The sequence below is a fragment of the Ceratotherium simum genome, chromosome 8 (assembly GCF_057802395.1).
Source record: "Ceratotherium simum simum isolate JZ-2026a chromosome 8, ASM5780239v1, whole genome shotgun sequence".
Lineage (NCBI taxonomy): Eukaryota > Metazoa > Chordata > Mammalia > Perissodactyla > Rhinocerotidae > Ceratotherium > Ceratotherium simum.
Window position 1 is genome coordinate 7,336,428 of NC_141907.1, and position 18,602 is coordinate 7,355,029.

An 18,602-nucleotide genomic window follows, 5' to 3' on the forward strand; every position below is an offset into this window, starting at 1 on the left:
CCATGATATTAAACATGACACTAAGGCATGAAATAAAGTTTTTAATTCAATGGGAAAACCTAAGCATGAATCCACAGTGAAATATTTCTCAGTTCTTCTCCGCTTCCCCACTGAATGTGCTAATCACCCTCTCATGGATGTACCTCTCTCCCCCAGATTTAGATGACCACACACCTCCGTGTAATTGCACACCCCTGGCTTTCTGCTCCGTCATCTCACAGGGGATTTACTACCTCTACCCTTTCAACATCGAGTATCAGATTCTGGCTTCCACTATGCTCTATGTCCTGTGGAAAAACATTGGACGAAAAATTGACAGTCATCAGCCTCAGAAGATGCATTTCAAGTTTCACGGGGTCATGGTGGGCTCGGTCCTGGGCCTGACCGTGCTGGCAGCCACGATCGGGGTTGTGGTGGTGTATCTGATTCAGATAGGGCGTTCCAAAACCAAGAGTGAGTCGGCACTCATCATGTTCTATGTGTACGCCATCACCTTGCTGGTGCTCATGGGGGCTGCAGGGCTGGTTGGAATCCAGATTTACAGGATAGATGAGAAATCACTAGATGAGTCCAAAAATCCAGCCCGCAAAGTGGACGTGGACCTCTTGGTGGGCACTGCCTTCGGCTCCTGGCTCATCTCCTGGGGCTCAATCTTGGCCGTGCTCTGTGCCGAGTCCTGCCCCCCGTATACCTGGTACAACCTGGCCTACTCCATCCTGGTGATCGTGGAGAAATACATCCAGAACCTCTTCATCATCGAGTCCACCCACCGAGAGCCCGAGAAGCTCTCCGAGGACATCAGAACCCTGCGGGTGGTCACAGTCTGCAATGGCAATGCCGCATACCATGTTTCCTCCTGCCTCGAGAGCGGAGCTGTGGCCGGGGCCGTGGCTCCCCAGGGCAGCGAGATGCCACATGCAGTCGTCAGAAACATGAGTCTACGAGAAGGCTGTGGCAAAGAGCAAGAGGAGAGGCGCCGGGAAGGGGCCCCGGGCTCAGCCTGCCGCCCCCGTTTCTTGCAGGGCAATGCCAAGAGGAGAGTCTTGAAGAATATTGCAGCCTTTTTGTTCCTCTGCAATATTTCGGTAATCTGCATCAAGTTATTTATTTTAAAAAGTTAACTAATCTGTTTTCCTTGCCTTTTTCAAATAAGGAATGGAGGCAGCTTGTAGTCCAAATAATTTAAGTGTAAGGCTTGAAAATGAGGCTAGAACATAGGCTCATAGTCTACAAATCCACTCACTGAGTGCCTGCTGTGTGCCAGCGGCTGGGGGGCAGCTGATGATTAAAGGCGAGAAGACTCAGGATCTTGCCTCAAAAAAGTCACAGTCTAGTGGGGGAGGGAGACACGGAATAAGCAGAATACAGTGAGTGCGGCAAGTGCTGGGACAACGGTACGTGCAAGGTGTAGTAGGAGCAGGGATCCAGGGAGGGGTTCAATGAGTAGGGGACGCTTGAGGTGAGGCCCAATCTCAATTAGGAGTGCTTTTGGCTGCAAATAATAGAAAGTTTGACTAGCAGCATCTTCAGTCTTAGAGACAAGAATTCTGGAGGTTGGCTGCTTGGGGTTGGCCTGGCAGCTGAACCCTGTCATTGAGGATCCAGGCAATGTTCACCTTTCCGCTTCACTGTGCTTGGTGTGATGCTTATTGCCGTGGTCACAGGATGGCTGCAGCAGTACCAGGCATCACATCTGGGTTCAAGACAGGAAGAAGGAGGGAAGGGCTGGTGCCAGGCAATGTCTCTCATGTGGCCACCTCTAGCTGCAAGGGAGGCTGGGGAGGTGGATAGTTTGCTTTCCAGCCTCTATGATGGAAGGTAGCAAGGTAGAAGAAGATGTACAGTCAGTCACTCACTGTTGTCTGCCTCAGCCTCCAGGAATGGTTGGAAGTCAAAGCAATGGCGGTCAAAGCAAGGAAAAGTGTTTGGAGCAAAGGGCACAGAATGCACAAAGACATGGCGGCAAAAGACACCATGGCCTATCTTGGGAGCACCAAGTATTTTCGTATGAATTCCATACACGTTAAGCAGAGCAGCAGAGTGGAAAATGGGATGGAGTGTCCAGTTAGACGAGTCTGGCTTGAGCAGAGCTTCATAGGCCTGGCTGAGTCTGGTCTTCATGCTGAGAACAATAGAGGATGCTCTCAGATTTGTGTTTTGGAATGATCCTCTTAGCAGCAGCGTGCAGGAAGGGTGGAGAGAGGTAGACCACAGGCAGGGAGGCTGGAACAGAAGCCCCTGCAGTTGCCCAGCTAGGAAATGATGGGAACTTGAACCAGGGCAGTGACGGTGGGGATGGGGAGAAGAAAAAGGGATAAAAAGCATTGGTGTTGTTGGGATTTGTGCTAAAAATATGTAGAGGGATGGCTGGGCTTGGTAAAAGGAGGAGGAAGCAGCCTTTGGCACCACACAGGGCTCTGCAATGACTGTGGCTGGTGGGATGGTGGGGACGCCCTGGTCCCCGGTGCCTGCCCATCGTCACAGTCAGCTCTCGGCTACCAGCCTCCCTGTCATCAGGCTACTCTGTTTCCCCAGCAGCTCGCTGGCTTTGAGCTCCCTCCCCCTAATCTCAGGTGGCGCATGCCCAGGGCCTGCAATTTTTGACGTTACCGTGAGGCCACACAGTTGGGAGTGTTCATCTGAGGCCAAAATGATCACGTGGTTGCCAATCAAATTGGATTCTTGCTCTGGGTCACCTGGGGCTCAGTCCCCCTCCAGGTGTGCAGACAGGAGGGGCTCTGGAGGAGAAGGGGCCCCAGAAGAGTTTGCTCCAAGCAGGCCCTCTTCTCTCATCTAATAGACATTTATGGAGCCCCTGCTGAGTGCCAGAAACTCTGTCAGGACTGTGGGCACGGCAGGGAACGAAGCCGTTGAACAGGAAAACGAGACAGAGAGATGATAGTAACTACAGCGGGGCTGCATTTTATGTGAGGCTTATATTCCAGAGGGCAGTGTATCAGCTCAATTTTTTATAAAGTCAGGGTTGGTTCTAGAATTCCCCTAAAGCGTATTGTTTTTGTACTCACCCTGAGGTGTGAATATATCTCTTTTCAGGAAATTCAGAAAAGCCACGTTCCCCGTGGGGGTTCTTAGCTTGACTGCCCCATGAAACACTTGGCTTGCATTTTTGGACCAGCCTGAACAAAAATAGCACTGCTTGCAATACTAGAATCAAGTGGCAACAGATAGTCTGTGGGCTCCGTCCCAGGAGAAGGATGCTTTTTTCTCCTCGTCTCTGTGCTCCGCCCCTGATGGCCCTAGGCCTGCCTCCGTTCATTGGGAAGTGAACCAGAGGATGGAAACCACTGCAGGGTGATGTCTTAGGATGCCCAGAGCCAACTCAAAGGGCAGCACTCTGAAACCCTGTGGTTGATCCCATGTTGTCCAAAGAACCTGCAGAGGGCAGGCGTGGGTCTTCTCCAGGACCAGGAGCTGGCAAGAGGCTGCAGCTCGAGGTGCTGGCGTGCGTGCACATAGGGCAGTCGGTGGCCGGGGAGTGGACAGTAAAGGGTGGTGGGTGTGATGACGGAGGGGTTCAGGGTGCTGTGGGAACACTGGGGGTCAGGGAAGGCCTCCTCTTGGGGAGAGGGTGGCTGCTGGGGGTGGGGGCAATCTGGGCAGAGGACAGGCTTGAGGAAGGTGTGGTTGCAAACCAGGGTGGTTGCTTGCTGGATGCACTCCAGGAACTGGAAGGAAACTCACGTGGCTAGAACACTGAGCAAGGGCAAGAGGCTGAGATGGCCCTGGGGCAGACTACACAGCCGTAAGCCAGGACTTCATCCTAAATGCCACAGAAAACCATCCAAGGGTTTTATACTGGGGGTGACAGGATCTGATTCACATTTTTTTCTTTTTAATTTAATTTAATTAAGTGTGGTAAAAAACACAGAACATAAAATGTACCATCTTAGCCATTTTCAAGTGTACAATTCAGTAGTGTTAAGTACATTCACATTGTTGTGCCACCCTTACCACCATCCATCTCTAAAACTTTTTTCACCTTGCAAAAGTGAAATTCTGCAACCATTAAACAACTCCCCATTCCCCGGCCCCAGCTCCTGGCAACATCATCCTACTTTTTTCTTTTCTTTCTTTCTTTCTTTTTTTTTTGTGAGGAAGATTAGCCCTGAGCTAACATCTGTTGCCAATCCTCCTCTTTTTGCTGAGGAAGATTGGCCCTGGGCTAACATCCGTGCCCATCTTCCTCTATTGTATATGGGACGCTGCTACAGCATGACTCGACAAGCAGTGCATAGGTCCATGCCCAAGATCCGAACCTGCGAACCCTGGGCTGCCGAAGCAGAATGCATGAACTTAACCACTATGCCACCGGACCGGCCCCTACATCATCCCACTTTCTGTCTCTATGAGTTCGACTACTCTATGTGCCTCATATAAGAGAGATCATGCAGTATTTGCTCTTTGTGACTGGCTTATCTACAGCATAATGTCCTCCAGGTTCATCCATGTTGTAGCAGGAGAAGGCAGGGAATTGTCAAGAATGATGCCCAGGTTCTGACTTGAGTTCCTGGGCAGATGGTGATGCTATTTATGGAGACTGGGGGCTCTGGAGGGGGAGCTGGCTTGGGAGGGGGCGCAGGGTGGAGGGAAGAAGGTGAGTTTGGTACTGGACGTGCTCAGTCGTAAGGTGCCTCTGAGACGTCCAAGTAGACATAGCCAACAGGCAGATGTTCTGGTTGTCTGTTGCTGTGTAACAAATAACCCCAAATATATGACAAAAACAGAAGCAATTTTATTATGTTCTATGACCTCATGGGTTAGAAATTCTGGCAGGGCTCAGCTGGGAAATTCTCCTGTTCCTCATGGTATTGACTGACGCTGGTGGGTGAGCTGGGCTGAAGGTCCAAAATCTGGTGCCTTGGGTGGAGTGGTTGGAAGGCGGGCTCAGCCGGGACTCTTGGCTGCAGCATCTGCGTGTGGGCTCTCCAGCATGGCAGTCTCGGGGCAGGTGGACATCCTAGGTCGCGGCTCAGGGCCCCAAGCCAACCTTCTAAGAGATTGGAAGTGCCAGTCTCTTGAGGCCTGGGGGTGGGTATTGCATGGCATCGGCTCTGCCATATTTTATGGGTCAAGCAGTGACGTCATCACCCAGATTGAAGGGAAAGGGACATGGACCCACCTCCCAATGGGATGAATAGCAAGAATCCCAGACAACTTAACAGCAGATACAAAGGTCTGGATTTCAGGAAAGAGGTCCAATTGTCTCTCCTTCCTTTCTTCTCATCTTCCCTCTCCTCTTCCCTTCCTCTCTTCCTCCCTCCCTTCCTGAAAATATATCCACTGAGCACCTCCTGAGGGCCAGCGCAGCTGTGAGTGACGAGGGTGTGACATGACTGAGACATGTAAGCCTTCCTCCTATGGGGCTTACAAACCCGATAGCAGGACTGGCAATAAACAATCAAAGAGGAAGACATCTAAGAGTGACACGTGATCTGCAGAGAGCTAAGGAAGGAGGGTGTGCAAGACACCGCCTGGGCAGCCACTGTAGACCAGAAGGCCTGGAGTGGTGAGCGGGCCTGTCTCAGGTGGTGACACCAGAGCCAAGAGCTGAAGGGCAGGGAAGGGCTGGCCATGAGTGTTCCAGGAAACAGCAGGTGCGAAACCACAGATGGGAGTGAGCTTGTCTCCTTTGAGGAGGGGGGAAGATGGGCATGTGAGTGGGGCTGGCTAGGTGGGGGACAGTCCGGGGAGTGGGGTTGGAGGTGGTAGGGATCAGCTAATGGAGGGGTTTATAATCCTGTCTAGGGGCTGTGAAGACTTTGGGGTTTAATTAGGGAAGGGACACAAGCTTATTTAATTCAGCAGCTGAGTGGTGACTAGGCTGTAGGGGCAGGAGTGTAAGCAGGGAGGCCAGTCAGGAGGCCACTGCAATGGTCCGGGTGAGAGAGGAGGGTGGTGGCCTGGATGGCTGGAGGTGGAGAGAAAGGGGTGAAGATGATTGAGTAACTGGGAGGAAGATGTCATTGGTGAGGTGGGGGGATGGGGAAGGCATGTTGAGTTTCAGATGCATCTTAGACACCCCAGCAGCTGATGGGACACACTAGCCTGGAATTCTTGAGGGTGGGAGGGTGGACTGGGCTGGCGATTTAGGTTAGGAAGTCACAGGCTGATAGCTGGAATTTACAGTCAGAGACTAGGTGAGATCCTCCAAGGGCGATGAGTATAGAGAAGAGAAGGGGACCCAGGAATGAGCCCCGGGATTGGCCAACATGAAGAGACTGGGTGAAGAAGGAAGATCTCACAAAGGAGAGTGGGAAGAACAAGCTGGAGGTCGGAGGACCCCTAAGAACCACAGAACCCAGAGGACACAGTGGGGTAGAGATATAAACCTGGGAGAGTTCTGCATGGAGATGCTAATGAAAGCCACATGTAGCAGTTACCTATTGCTGCATAAGAAATTACCCCCAGGCTTAGCAACTTAAAACCACAAACATATATTATTTCATGGTTTCTCTGGGTCAGGAGTCCTAGCATGGCTTAGCTGGATACCCTGCTTAGGGTCTCTCACAGGTAGCACTCACACTGCCCACCAGGGCTGTAGCCATTTCAGGGCTTGACCATTGTGGGGGAGGGGATCTGTTTCCAAACCCACTTATGTGGCTGTCGGCAGGATTCAGCTCCTGGTGGGTGGTTGGGCTGAGGGTTCGTGTTCCTTGATGGCCTGAGTCCTCCCTCAGTTCCCAGCCACATGGCCTCCCGAAACGGCAGCTCACAGCACGGCAGCTGGCTTCCTCTCTTGCAAGAGGGGTTGAACAAGATGGACTCCAGAGTCGTTTTGTAACCTGGTCTCAGAAGTGACATCCCATGACTTTTGGCAGATTCTGTTTGTTAGAAGCAAGTCACTAGGTTCAGCCCAACTGAAGAGGAGGGGGCTCCACAAGGATGTAGGATCATTGGGGATCATCCCAGAGGCTGCCTGCCACAGCGTGGGGGTGGAGGAAGTTGCAGAAGTGTGCAGGGTGAAAGAGAAGCAGGCTTAGGAGCCAGACCATTTAAGGGGAGGAGGAGGGGGAGGAACTGGGACGGGGAGACTGAGGAGGGGGGACCAGTGTGTGGGTTCCATGAGCAACAAAAACAATAGGTTATTGCTTCAGGTTTTGCAAACTTAGTTGCCATTTTATTCTCATCTGAGCCCTCTGAGACAGGTGTTACTATTCCCATCTTACAGATGAGGAAACCGAGGCTTGGCGAGATTAAATTATAGTCTGTAAGTGGCAGGAACCCAGGTCTGGCTCCAAAGCATGTGCTTCTTCCCCTGATCAGGAGGATGTGGGCAGGGCCTGGGCTGCCTCTCTAAGTCAAAGACAAGCCAGACAGGAGACCACAGAACTCGCCAGCCCAGACCCAGTGGCTGGGATCTCCAAGCACCAATGTTGGTATGTAAAGGTGGGATGGTAAACAGGCGACCTCTGCTGTAGGTAAACACTAGGGGCTGTGGGAACACAGGAGTTCCTGCCCAGACCTGTTAGATCAGGGAGGGCTTCCTGGAAGGGGTGGTGTCTCAGAATGTGGAAGAAGGTAAGATTTACCAGAAGAAGGAAGATTGGGAGCCCCCATAGGGGAAGAGGCAGGAGCAAAGCCCTGAAGACTCAGGAGAGAAAGGCACATTTGGGGAGTGTGTGCAACCTGAGGAGGCTGGCAGGAAGAGCGTGATGAGGGACATGGAGAAGTGATGGGTGCTGGATCACTGAGGGAATCTGGACTTTCTCCTGAAGGTGATTGGGAGCCACTGGTGAGTGACAAGCAGAGGAGTGACGAGGTCAGATGCCTGCTTTATAAGAATCACTCCCACAGCCACATGGGGGGTGGATTGGAGGCGCCCATGGAGTGGGGCGATCATTTGGATGCATCGCAGCAGTTCAGGTGGGGGATACTGAGGACCCAACCAAGACAAGGGCTGTAGGGATGGAGAGAATTGGATGGGTTAGAGAAGCGTTCATTCAGGAGGGGGGCTAAGGAAGAGAGAAGGATCAGGTGGGCTCAGTGGACTTGACAGTCTCCATGGAGATGAGAAATGCAGTGCAGAGATCCTTAGCACAGTGATGGGTGTAACTCAGGCCCCCCGAGTCCTGGGATTTGTGGGGGGCCTCCTAGGAAGTACCAGGACGATGTCCTCTTCTCTTGCAGCTGTGGATCCCTCCCGCCTTCGGCTGCCGCCCCGAGTACGACAACGGGTTGGAGGAAATTGTGTTTGGCTTTGAACCCTGGATAATTGTGGTCAACCTGGCCATGCCTTTTTCTATTTTCTACCGAATGCACGCAGCCGCCTCCCTCTTTGAGGTCTATTGTAAGATATAGTCGGGTCCACGTGAAGGTGAGCCAACAGGAGGATGCAGTGGAGCCACCTGGGATGACCAGTTGGGCAAATATTGTCTTACACATGCGAGAAGGGCCGCCTTTTGTCTGCAGTCATTGTGTTCCCCATGGGATGGAATGGCCCATCACCCCGGATGAAAGCAAACAAGCTAGATCAAAATCAACAAGGTGACTGAAATCTGTCCTTGGTTGGTTAGTTCTAATCAAACTCAAATTATTTTATCTCCTAAACGAAATCTTTTGTTTTAGAAGAATGTGATCCCAGGTTGGAAAAAAAAATTATCCAGTTTGTTTTTCATAAAAATCATTTTCTGTTATCATATTACTACACACAACTCTTTTCTGACCGTCTGGGTCGTGTAATCACCCTTACATTTCATCCTTCCCAGAGCTGATGCATGGAGAGACAATCACATTTAGTTTATATTTCTGAATATGTTTAATTTTCTGAACAAAGTTATTTTTATATAGATCAATGTAAAGACATATTTTTTACCTGAAATTCTGGCACATTTTTGTTTGTGATCATTTTGAAGTTTTTTTAAATGTAAACTTTACTGTTCTCTCTCTCACTATAAAGACATACATGCTTATTATAGAAAATTAGCATTTCAGAACAGTAGAGCAAAAAAAAATCATCTAGGATGCTGTTGTTCAATGGACAATCACTTTTTAACATCTCAGTGTATTTTTTTTGCCATGTGGATGCATAGGTTCTTTTTATTGTTGTTATGGTTATGCCTGCCAGCGATGATGCGACAGACTCAATTTTGTATCCATTTTTTTCCCACTGAACAATATGGCATAAACCTTTTCCCACATTGTTATAAACTCTTTGTAACTGTCATTTTAACACTGTAATGTAGTCTATCAACTGAATGTTCCATAATTAACTTAGTTTTCTATTGTTGGTTTTAGAGTGTTTATAACTTTGTTTTTATAAATGACTCTGCAAAATTCAACCATAGTTGTAAAGCATTTCCTATATTTAGAAGTACTTCTTTAAGATACCTACTCAAAATCAGGATGCCTATTCCAAAGGTTGTAAATATTTTAAAGCCTTTAAAAAAATATTTTAAAGACATTTGGAAGGCCTTTGTAAATGCTTTTGCATAATTATTTTAAAATCATAATAAAATTAGTTTACTTGTAAATACTAATGTGAACATCGTTTCATCTGAGTGTTTTTTTTTTTTTTTTTGACAGCACAGGCAATGGGACTTTAAGAAACACCAAATATTTTTCATGACTAGAATACTTGATGTTCATTTTAGAAAAAACTGAAGGGCCGGCCCTGTGGCTTGGTGGTTAAGTGCGCGCGCTGCAATGCTGGTGGCCCGGGTTCGGATCCCGGGTGCGCATCGAGGCACCACTTCTCCGTCCATCCTGAGGCCGAGTCCCACATACAGCAACTAGAAGGATGTGCAGCTATGACATACAACTATCTACTGGGGCTTTGGGGGGAAAAAATAAAATAAATAAAATCTTAAAAAAAATATATATAAAGAAAAAACTGAAAAATGGGCAGATAGACTAAAAACAAAGTAAAACATCACCTATCACACCATCCATCTAGGGCAGTGGTTTTCAACTTGGGGCCATCTTGTGCCCCAGGGGATATTTGGCAATCTCGCGACACATTTTTGTTACCACTAGGAGGTGTTACTGGCCTCTAGTGGGTAGAGGCCTGGGATGCTGCTAAACATCCTACAATGCACAGGACTGTGCCCACCACAAAGAATGATCTGGCCCCAAATGTTAATAGTGCCAAGGTTGAGAAACTGATCTAGAGGTAATTGCTGTTAATTTTTGGTGCCTAGGTACCTATTAGTACACACATACACTCATGCACACACACAGATGGGGACTGCTTTTATATATACTGAATTTGCATATAACTTGCTTCTTTTCCTCTTAATACACCAGCATGCTTCTGAACTATTTTAGGGTCCCCGTGGCATTGATCCTCCCACTTTAGTATGCATAAGAATCATCTTAGGGGCCGGCCCCGTGGCTTAGTGGTTAAGTGCGTGCGCTCTGCTGCTGGCGGCCCGGGTTCGGATCCCGGCTGCGCACCGACGCACCGCTTCTCTGGTCATGCTGAGGCCGCGTCCCACATACAGCAACTAGAAGAATGTGCAGCTATGACATACAACTATCTACTGGGCTTTGGGGGGAAAAAATAAATAAATAAAATCTTAAAAAAAAGAATCATCTTAGGACTCCTGCCTTCCCAGCCAGAAGTTCAGCTTCTGTTGGCCTGGAGAGGGGCCCAGGATGCTTACATAAGCATCTCAGGTGATGCCGACTCCCTTCCAAAGCATCTCCTCAGGACTCCGTGGACCCCAAGGTAAGGCTCCTGAACAACATTCCTCGACATTGTGTACTCTTCTGCAATATGACTTTGGGTGGCTTCACAGTACATTCCACGGAGGGATGTACCATTCCTTATTTAGTCAAACCCTGATGTTGGATGTTTAGATGGTTTCTTTCTTTTTGTTCTTTTTTTGCTATCGTGAATGACAGAACAGCAAGCATCTTTGTGGCTGAGTCTTTGCACATTGATAAACTAGCCTGCATGAGATGACTGCATGGGAATGCCAGTTTCTCCAAGGGACCCCATTTTGGTTGGTGTGAATTTTTCCCTGTTCTAAGCACGTCAGTACAGTTATAGGGCCTCAGCCCATGGGTTTTGGGCTCCACCAAGGAGATAAGGGAATCACAGTAACTCTGAGAACAGACGATCCAGGTGTGGTGGTTTCAGGGTGGACCAAGGGCACCATCAGAGCTTGGAAAAGTCAGCAGAGACTTGCTGAGCTCAGGGCTTCTGAGGAATGACCTTAAAGATAGATCCTCGCTTAGTCCTAAACAGAAAGAGCCCGCAGCCTCAGGGATGGCTATTCCAGCCGGGCAGCTTCAACCCACAAGTAGTCAAGCATCCTGGCTCAACCAGCTTAGGCAGCAAGGAAAATTTATTACCTTAATCCAAGGCAATTCTCAGAAGAGGAACGGGAGTGTGCAGTCAACAAGGGTCAAGATCTCAGGGTTAGAATAAGAGAAATACGAGTTAAAATGGTAATGAGATACCATTTCCCACTTATCAGATTGGCAAGGGTTGGCAAGATATGAAAGAAAGGGAACTCTCATATACTGCTGACAGGAGCGTAAGCTGGTAAAGCCAGATTGGAGAACAACTGGCAATACTGACTAGGTCTGAAGGCACACGTTCCCAAGACCTAGCAATACCACTCCTCAGCATGTGCTCCAGAGACACCCTCACACATATGTGTAGGGAGATATGTTCAGAAATGTCCACTGAAGCAGTGGTTATAATTGGGGAAAATTGAAAACCGCCTAAATGTCCTCAGTTAGGAGTATGAATAGATAAATTATGGACTATTCCTACCATGGAATGTTACACAGGAGTGAAAAATGAATGGACTAGAACTAAATATGTTAACATAAGTAATCCCCCCAAACAATGCTGAATCAAGAATTGACTAGCATAGGGCCAGTCCCAGTAGCCTAGTGGTTAAGTTCAGTGCCCAGTCAGTTCCCAGGCATGGACCTACACCACTTGCCTCTCAGTGGCCATGCTGTGGCAGTGCCCACAGACAAAAGGGGCAAAAAGAGGAGGACTGGCAGCGGATGTTAGCTCAGGGCTCATCTTCTCCCCTCCACCCCAAAAACTGACTAGCATAAAGGTACAATTGGTGTAATACTATTAATATAATGTTTAAAAACAGGCAAAACAATTCCTGATATTATTTGGGGGATACATAGATATGTAGTAAAACTATAAACACATATGAAGAAAGAATGCACCCCAAGTTCAGTGTAGTGGTTACCTGTGGGCTGGGAGGGAGAAGAGGGGCAGGGCTGGAGTGGAGACAAACAACTGAGTGCATGCTGTGTCTGAACTATATATACATTTTTTTTCTCCCCAAAACCCCAGTGCATGGTTGTATATCCTAGTCGTAAGTCTTTCTAGTTCTTCTATGTGAGCCACAGCCACAGCATGGCAACTGACAGACCAGTGGTGTGGTTCTGCGCCTGGGAACCAAACCCAGGCTGCCCAAGCAGAGAGTGTGGAACTTGAACCACTAGGCCATCAGGGCTGGCTCTGAAACATTTTTTAAAAAGTGGCTGGGGGGCTGGCCTTGTGGCGTAGTGGTTAAAAGTTCAGTGCGCTCTGCTCCGGCAGCCAGTGGTCCCAGGTTGGGATCCCAGGCACTGTTCTACACACTGTTCCTCAAGCCATGCTGTGGCTACATCCCACATATAAAGTAGAGGAGGATTGGCACAGATGTTAGCTCAGGGCTCATCTTCCTCAGCAAAAAAAAAAAAAAAAAAAAAAAGTGGCTGGTACACAGGTATTCATTATATTTTCTTCTGTACTTCTTTATACACATGAGATATTTCATAGTAAAAACATCTGAAAGAAAGAAAAAAGAAAGTCAGCTTAAGAAAGACAAAAAGTCATCAGAGAAAGTAAATTTCCAATATCCATCCACCACTGTTGGGAGGAGGTGTCCAGGCCACCCTTGTCTGGTGTCCTCGGTGGGTAGATCCCCGAGGTGGGGTAGCTCAATGCCATTAGCTGTAAAGATCGCCCAGCTGGCTCCCCGGGGATGATTCCCGCTCATCAGGAGACCCTACATGGATTTGCCTTCCTGCGTACTTCTTCACTGTGGGGCCCGATGCCCTGGACACTCAAGCTTTCAGGAGGATCTCTGACTCATCGGTTGCAGCCTTATCCAGGAGGATCCTGTGCACTTGGAAGCTTGAGCTCGCTCATCCCTGAACCCTGCGAAGCCAGGGTTGGAGCTGTGTGTTCTGGGTACCACCGCTCTCAGTGAGGAGAGCAGGAGGACACGAGCTTTGGAGCTGGAGTCCTGGGGTCACACGGTGCCACCGTGGCACCTGGGTGTGCGGTAGAAAAGGCCCGTTCCACAGACGTTTGGCCACTCTTGAGCTAAACCCCACCAGCAGCCGGCTGGCCACCCGCGCCTGGGGGTCAAATGCAAACTCCTTTGCATCTCCACAGACAGCATCAGTCATGAGATGCTGGAATAATTGTTGCGGCCGCCCGACCTTACTGCACGACCCCAGCAGTTACCCAGGCACCTCCAGGGTCTGTCTCCATCTCTGAAGTCTCAGCTCGGTCCACCTGGTCAGGTAGGCATTACCACTCTGTATGAATGGAGGGAAGCTTTGACCATGCCCACACAGCCAGTAAGTCGTAGCCTCCGGACTATTATGCCTTTTAAAAACCCAATGCCCGGCCGGCCGGTGGCTTAGCGGTTAAGTGCGTGCCTTCTGATACTGGCGGCCCGGGTTTGGATCCCGGGCGTGCACCGACACACCGCTTCTCCTGCCATGCTGAGGCCGCGCCTCGCATACAGCAACTAGAAGGATGTGCAACTATGACATACGACTATCTACTGGGGCTTTGGGGAAAAAAAGGAGGAAGATTGGCAATAGATGTTAGCTTAGAGCCGGTCTTCCTCAGCAAAAAGAGGAGGATTAGCACAGATGTTAGCTCAAGGCTGATCTTCCTCACACACACACACAAAAAAACAACAACCCATTGCCTTTGCCTCTCTCTTAGCCATATCACGTCAAAAAGAAAGTCAGTTAGGTAAAAATATCCGTCAAACAACTGCTTGAGGATATGATACAGAACACACAGTCCCCCAAATAACAGAATATTTCCCTTTTACTCATAAATTGCTACACTGGGCTTAAAATGGTGAAGAACCAAAACTACCTGAAAACAGCTGGTTCTTCCGCCCAGAATGGGAGCGTTGCTCTGGAGGAGCATGACCAGCAGGGGGCGCTGGTGCCTTCCCTTCTGAGTCCTCCTCGCCTGCACTTTCAGATGAGAAAGGGTGACCTGGTGAGTGGGCAGCAGCCTCAAGAGTAACAAATGAGAGGCTGAGCACAAAGTGCCCGATTGTCCTCTCTCCACAGCTTTGGGTTCCTGCAGTGTGTGTCAGAGATGGCTGTCACCACCCCCAGGCGAGGGCTGGGGAGATTCTGAGTTCTCACAGGGAAGCTGAGAACTAGTAACAGTCTCCACAAGGATGTTCCCTCCACCTGCCCCCACCACCTTTCACTTCCAGGGGGGCATCATGGTCCCTATCAAGGGCTTTGGAGGAACATGGTGGTCTCAGGGTGTTCCCATGCCAGGAGAGCCCCTAGCATGAGAGTGCAGGGACTTATTCAGGGAGGAGGCTGGGGCAGTGGCAGGAGGGCACTTCTATGGGGTCTGATGGAGAATGACCGAGACGTCAGCCCCTCCTAAGAGCAGGCCCTAGGGGACCATGGAGTGGGGACAGGAGAAGGATGAGGGCAGTGTTTGAATGCTCAAAAGGGATGGTAATTCTGGTATGGTGTTTTAGCCACGTTAATAACATATGAAACGCCACAACAATGATAGTAATGTTAATTGTCTAAAAAAAGTACATCAAATCAAGTCACACCTGCTAAAAACTCTAATAGCTTCCCATTGCTTTTAGAAGAAAGTACAAACTCCTACCTGTGGTCTATGGGGATCTTCACGATCTGGCCTCTGCTACCTCATCTTCTCACGGCAATCCCTTCTTCTGCCTCCCCTTCCCCAGGCACCTCCACCTACACTGCTGCAGCCACATACGTCTCCCCTCACGTCCTTGAATATTCCACTCTTCTGCTCCTCAGGACCTTTGCACGTGCTCCTCTCGCTTAGGAGTGTGCTTCTCCTGGCTCCTTGAAATGGATCAGTCTCTTTCTCAGCCTTCAGGCCGTGCGTAGAGGTCCCTCCATAGTGAGGTGTGCCCTGGTCATCTATCTGAACAAACACCTGGTTACGCTTCACCCTGGCCCCCTTTGCCATTAGTTGTTTAGTTATTTATTTGTGCTGTCTCTCCAGGACAGGACAGTCTGCCTTGTGAGGGTAGGGGCTTCATATAGGGGCCCCACCACATGGGTTGCATGAACATAGGTGCTGCCTTCGTAACACCAGACTACTGCAGGGCGTGAGGAAGTGCCCGGAACACGGTGGGGGCTTGTGGTTGGCGTGTTTCCTCGCATGCTTTTTAAGACCTTGGCAGAGATTCTCTGCCTGCCTCTAGCACACACCTCCAGTCCACGTTCACCTTTAAGACACTAGATGGCGCTTTGAGCCTGGCTGTTAGTAAAGAGCCCAGAAGAAATGTGAATTAGGACGTGCTCCCCTCTGCCTGCTCTGGATCATGAGGGGCAGGGGAACCCGTCTCTACAGAGGCTCGCCGCTGGGTTCTGCTCTCCTCCTCGGATAGGGAAGAATGTGGTCCGGGGAGTGACGGGTGCCTCTGCTTCCCCTCGGCACTGCGCTTCTGCTGCCATCCCCCGGCCTGGCCGGCGATGGCACGGCCCACTCACTGGGCAGGACTGAGCCACAGAGAGTGACAGGGCAAGGGAGGGCAGCTGTGTCCACCAGGTCACAGGGCAGGAGTGTGGCTAGGGGAGGACAGGGGGGTGTTCACTTTCCCCGACTGAGTGCAGTCCCCAAAAGTGCAGCCTCTCCAACAATTTGAAGGCGACATGATGACACAAGGAGGATTAAGACCATGGCCACTGGTGAACTGCAGAGACACGTGAGGGCTCTGTCCCTGATGCCCGAATCAGGTGCTCCTTGGTACCACGCTGGGCCCTGGAGGAAGGGCAGGATTACAGCAAGAGTTGGGGGTGCGGCCTCCAGGGGAAGGGCCCTGCCTCTACCACCAGCAGGCGCGTGCAGAGCTGGGGCCGCCCTGTGACAGGGCCCTGACGAATGGCGCTTCCCTGGCAGAAGCGCAGCGCGGGGAGAGGGGCAAGGCTTTGAGGCCGGGGTCAGGTCTCTGCTGTGAGTTGCCTTCCCCTCCCTGCACCTGGGCTTCCTCCTCTGTAAGACAGTGGGAATCGGATCACACACCTTAAAGGGTCGCTGACAGAATGAACTAGATGATGCGTGTAAGGCCTGAACCGTGGAGTCTGGCACGCAGCAGGAGCTGATGCTGGCTACGTGGACAATTTCGGGTCCCTGCCTCCACGGACCGCTGCTGAGGCGGACCAGGTGTCTCTTTGCACAGGAGTGGTGCTGCTCCAGGAAATCCTCAGATCGCTGGTCCTCTACGTGGCCCAGAGGGCCCGTGTGAAGGGCCAATAATGTCCCCTGAAGATGTCTACATCCTAATCCCTGGAACCTGTGAATATGTCACCTTACAAGGCAAAAGGGACTTTGCAGATGTGATTAAGTCAAGGATCTTAGATGGAGAGTGTATCCTGGACTATCTCAGAAAGACCGGATGTCTCATTAGCCAGAAGTGAACCACACGGCCGCCCCTACATCAGGGTGGGCCCTAAATGTCATCACAAGTGTCCTTATGAGGGGGAGATCTGACTACAGAAGAGGAGGAGGTATTGTGATTACCGTGACTCCAGGTCAAGGAGCGACGGCAACCACCGGAAGCTGGAGGAGACAGGGATGGGCTTCTCTCCCAGGCCTCTGCTGATGGCCCTGCTGACACCTTGCTTTTAGTCCAGTAAGACTCATTTTGGACTTTTGACTTCCAGAGCTGTAAAATAATAAATTTGTGCTCTTTTAAGCCACTAAGTTTGTGGCAGTTTGTTACAGCAGGCGTAGGAAACAGGTGCAGTCCCTTTACCCTGCTTCTCTGTGCCTCACACAGAAGCAGAAAATGGAGCAAATACGAACTGGGGAGTGTAGTCACAGTTTGCCCAGGAAAAAGCTGCATGGTCCGGGGCACTGCACAAGCCCCCCTGTGTCTCGGGTCTTGGTTTCCTTGTCTGCGGAGGGAGGGCTGAGCAGCACGAATAGGGTCTCGGCTTCGATGACACTCCCTCCGGGGCTGGTTCCCCCTCTCTGGCCTCCCTCTCAGCTGTTTGCAGGCTCCTCGCCCTCTTCTTGGCCATTTGGTGTTGGTGTTTTCAGGGGCTATCCCGGTCCACTTGGCTTTTCTCTGCTTTCCTTGGTGGTCTTGGTCACGGCCAACCACTCCCCTACCGTCGAGATGCTGCTGACTCCTAAATGTGCATCTTCAGCCTGCCCTCTCGGCTCCCTGCTGCTGATTTCCCAAAGTCTACTCGGGTCTCAAAGGCACTTTACATGAATGTGTCCAACACCAAACTCAAGGTTTCCCACTCCTCTGACTTAAGCTGTCCCTCCATATTTTCCATCCCATGGGTCGCACCTGCCTCTGTCTGTCACGCACGTGACATACGAGGGCTGTCTTGACACCGCCTTTATGCCTCATCTCTAATCAACAGCCACACCTGTCACTTCTACCCCCAGATATCTTGGCTCCATCCACTTCTCCCCACTCCCACCTTCATCACCCGACTCCAAGTCACTTCACTTCCTGATGGGTCTTCTGAAGCGGCTTCCTCATCATTTCTCCAGTTCACCCCTTGCCCTACCAGTGTGTCCTTCTCACTGTGGCTGGAGTGGTGTTTGACAAAGGCAACTATGCTCATGTCCCTCCCCTGCTCAACATCCTCCGATGGCTTCTCATTGCTGTTGAGATAGAGGACTTTACCTTGGCCCCCCAGGTCCTGTGTGGTCTTTCTCGCCCACCCCTCCAGCCTGATCTTATACCACTTCCTTGTGCTTCATTTTTCCTCTGTGCTTCATCACCCTGACCAGCTACTTTAGTTCTTTAATGTGCTATCTTCCCTCCTGCCTCAGGGCCTTTACACTTGCTGCTCCCTCGTCCTTTCACCTAGTTAATTCCACTCATCTTTCAGATCTCCATCCCAACAACAGTTTCTCAGGGAAGTCTGCACTCACCCCTAGACCAGGTCCCTGTATGAGCTCTCATCTAGCCTTCCTTCATTGTGGCTATTTTCCTTTCTAATCACACAATCAGGTGCTGTGTTGTTTAACTAGCAGTCCTCCTTATTTTTTTTTTATCACTTAACTATAAGCCTCAAGAGGGAGGGACAAGGTCTGTTTTGTTCCCCAACCGTATCCCCAGAGCCAGCAGAGGAGGAGCTCCAAAATTATTGTTGAATGAACAAATAAGTGGATGGATGCTTAAAGATCTTTTGAGATAAAAAATGGGAAGTGGGAAATAGTTCAATGTTATGGAAAGCTCAGTTAAAAAACATGTATTTATTTGATATTTGGCTGTTCAGGCTGAAAGGTTATTTATTTGCTCTTAGAAAAACTCAAGTCGGTGAGGTCACGTTTTCCTGGCACTTTGTCCTAATTAAGCTCTAAAGGGGTGTCTGTGCTTTGGGTG

The 18,602-nt window shown here is 50.1% G+C and overlaps 1 protein-coding gene across 1 annotated transcript in view; it reads left to right on the plus strand.

The window, feature by feature from the left end:
- OTOP1 (otopetrin 1) overlaps positions 1-8,839 on the plus strand; it is a 31,894-nt gene extending 23,055 nt beyond the window's left edge. The window contains exons 5-6 of the mRNA XM_004432271.2: positions 157-1,085; positions 8,149-8,839. Of these exons, the coding sequence (XP_004432328.1) occupies positions 157-1,085; positions 8,149-8,319 (1,100 nt within the window). The 3' untranslated portion in view covers positions 8,320-8,839. The remainder of the gene's footprint in view (positions 1-156; positions 1,086-8,148) is intronic.
- The last annotated feature ends 9,763 nt before the right edge of the window (positions 8,840-18,602 follow it).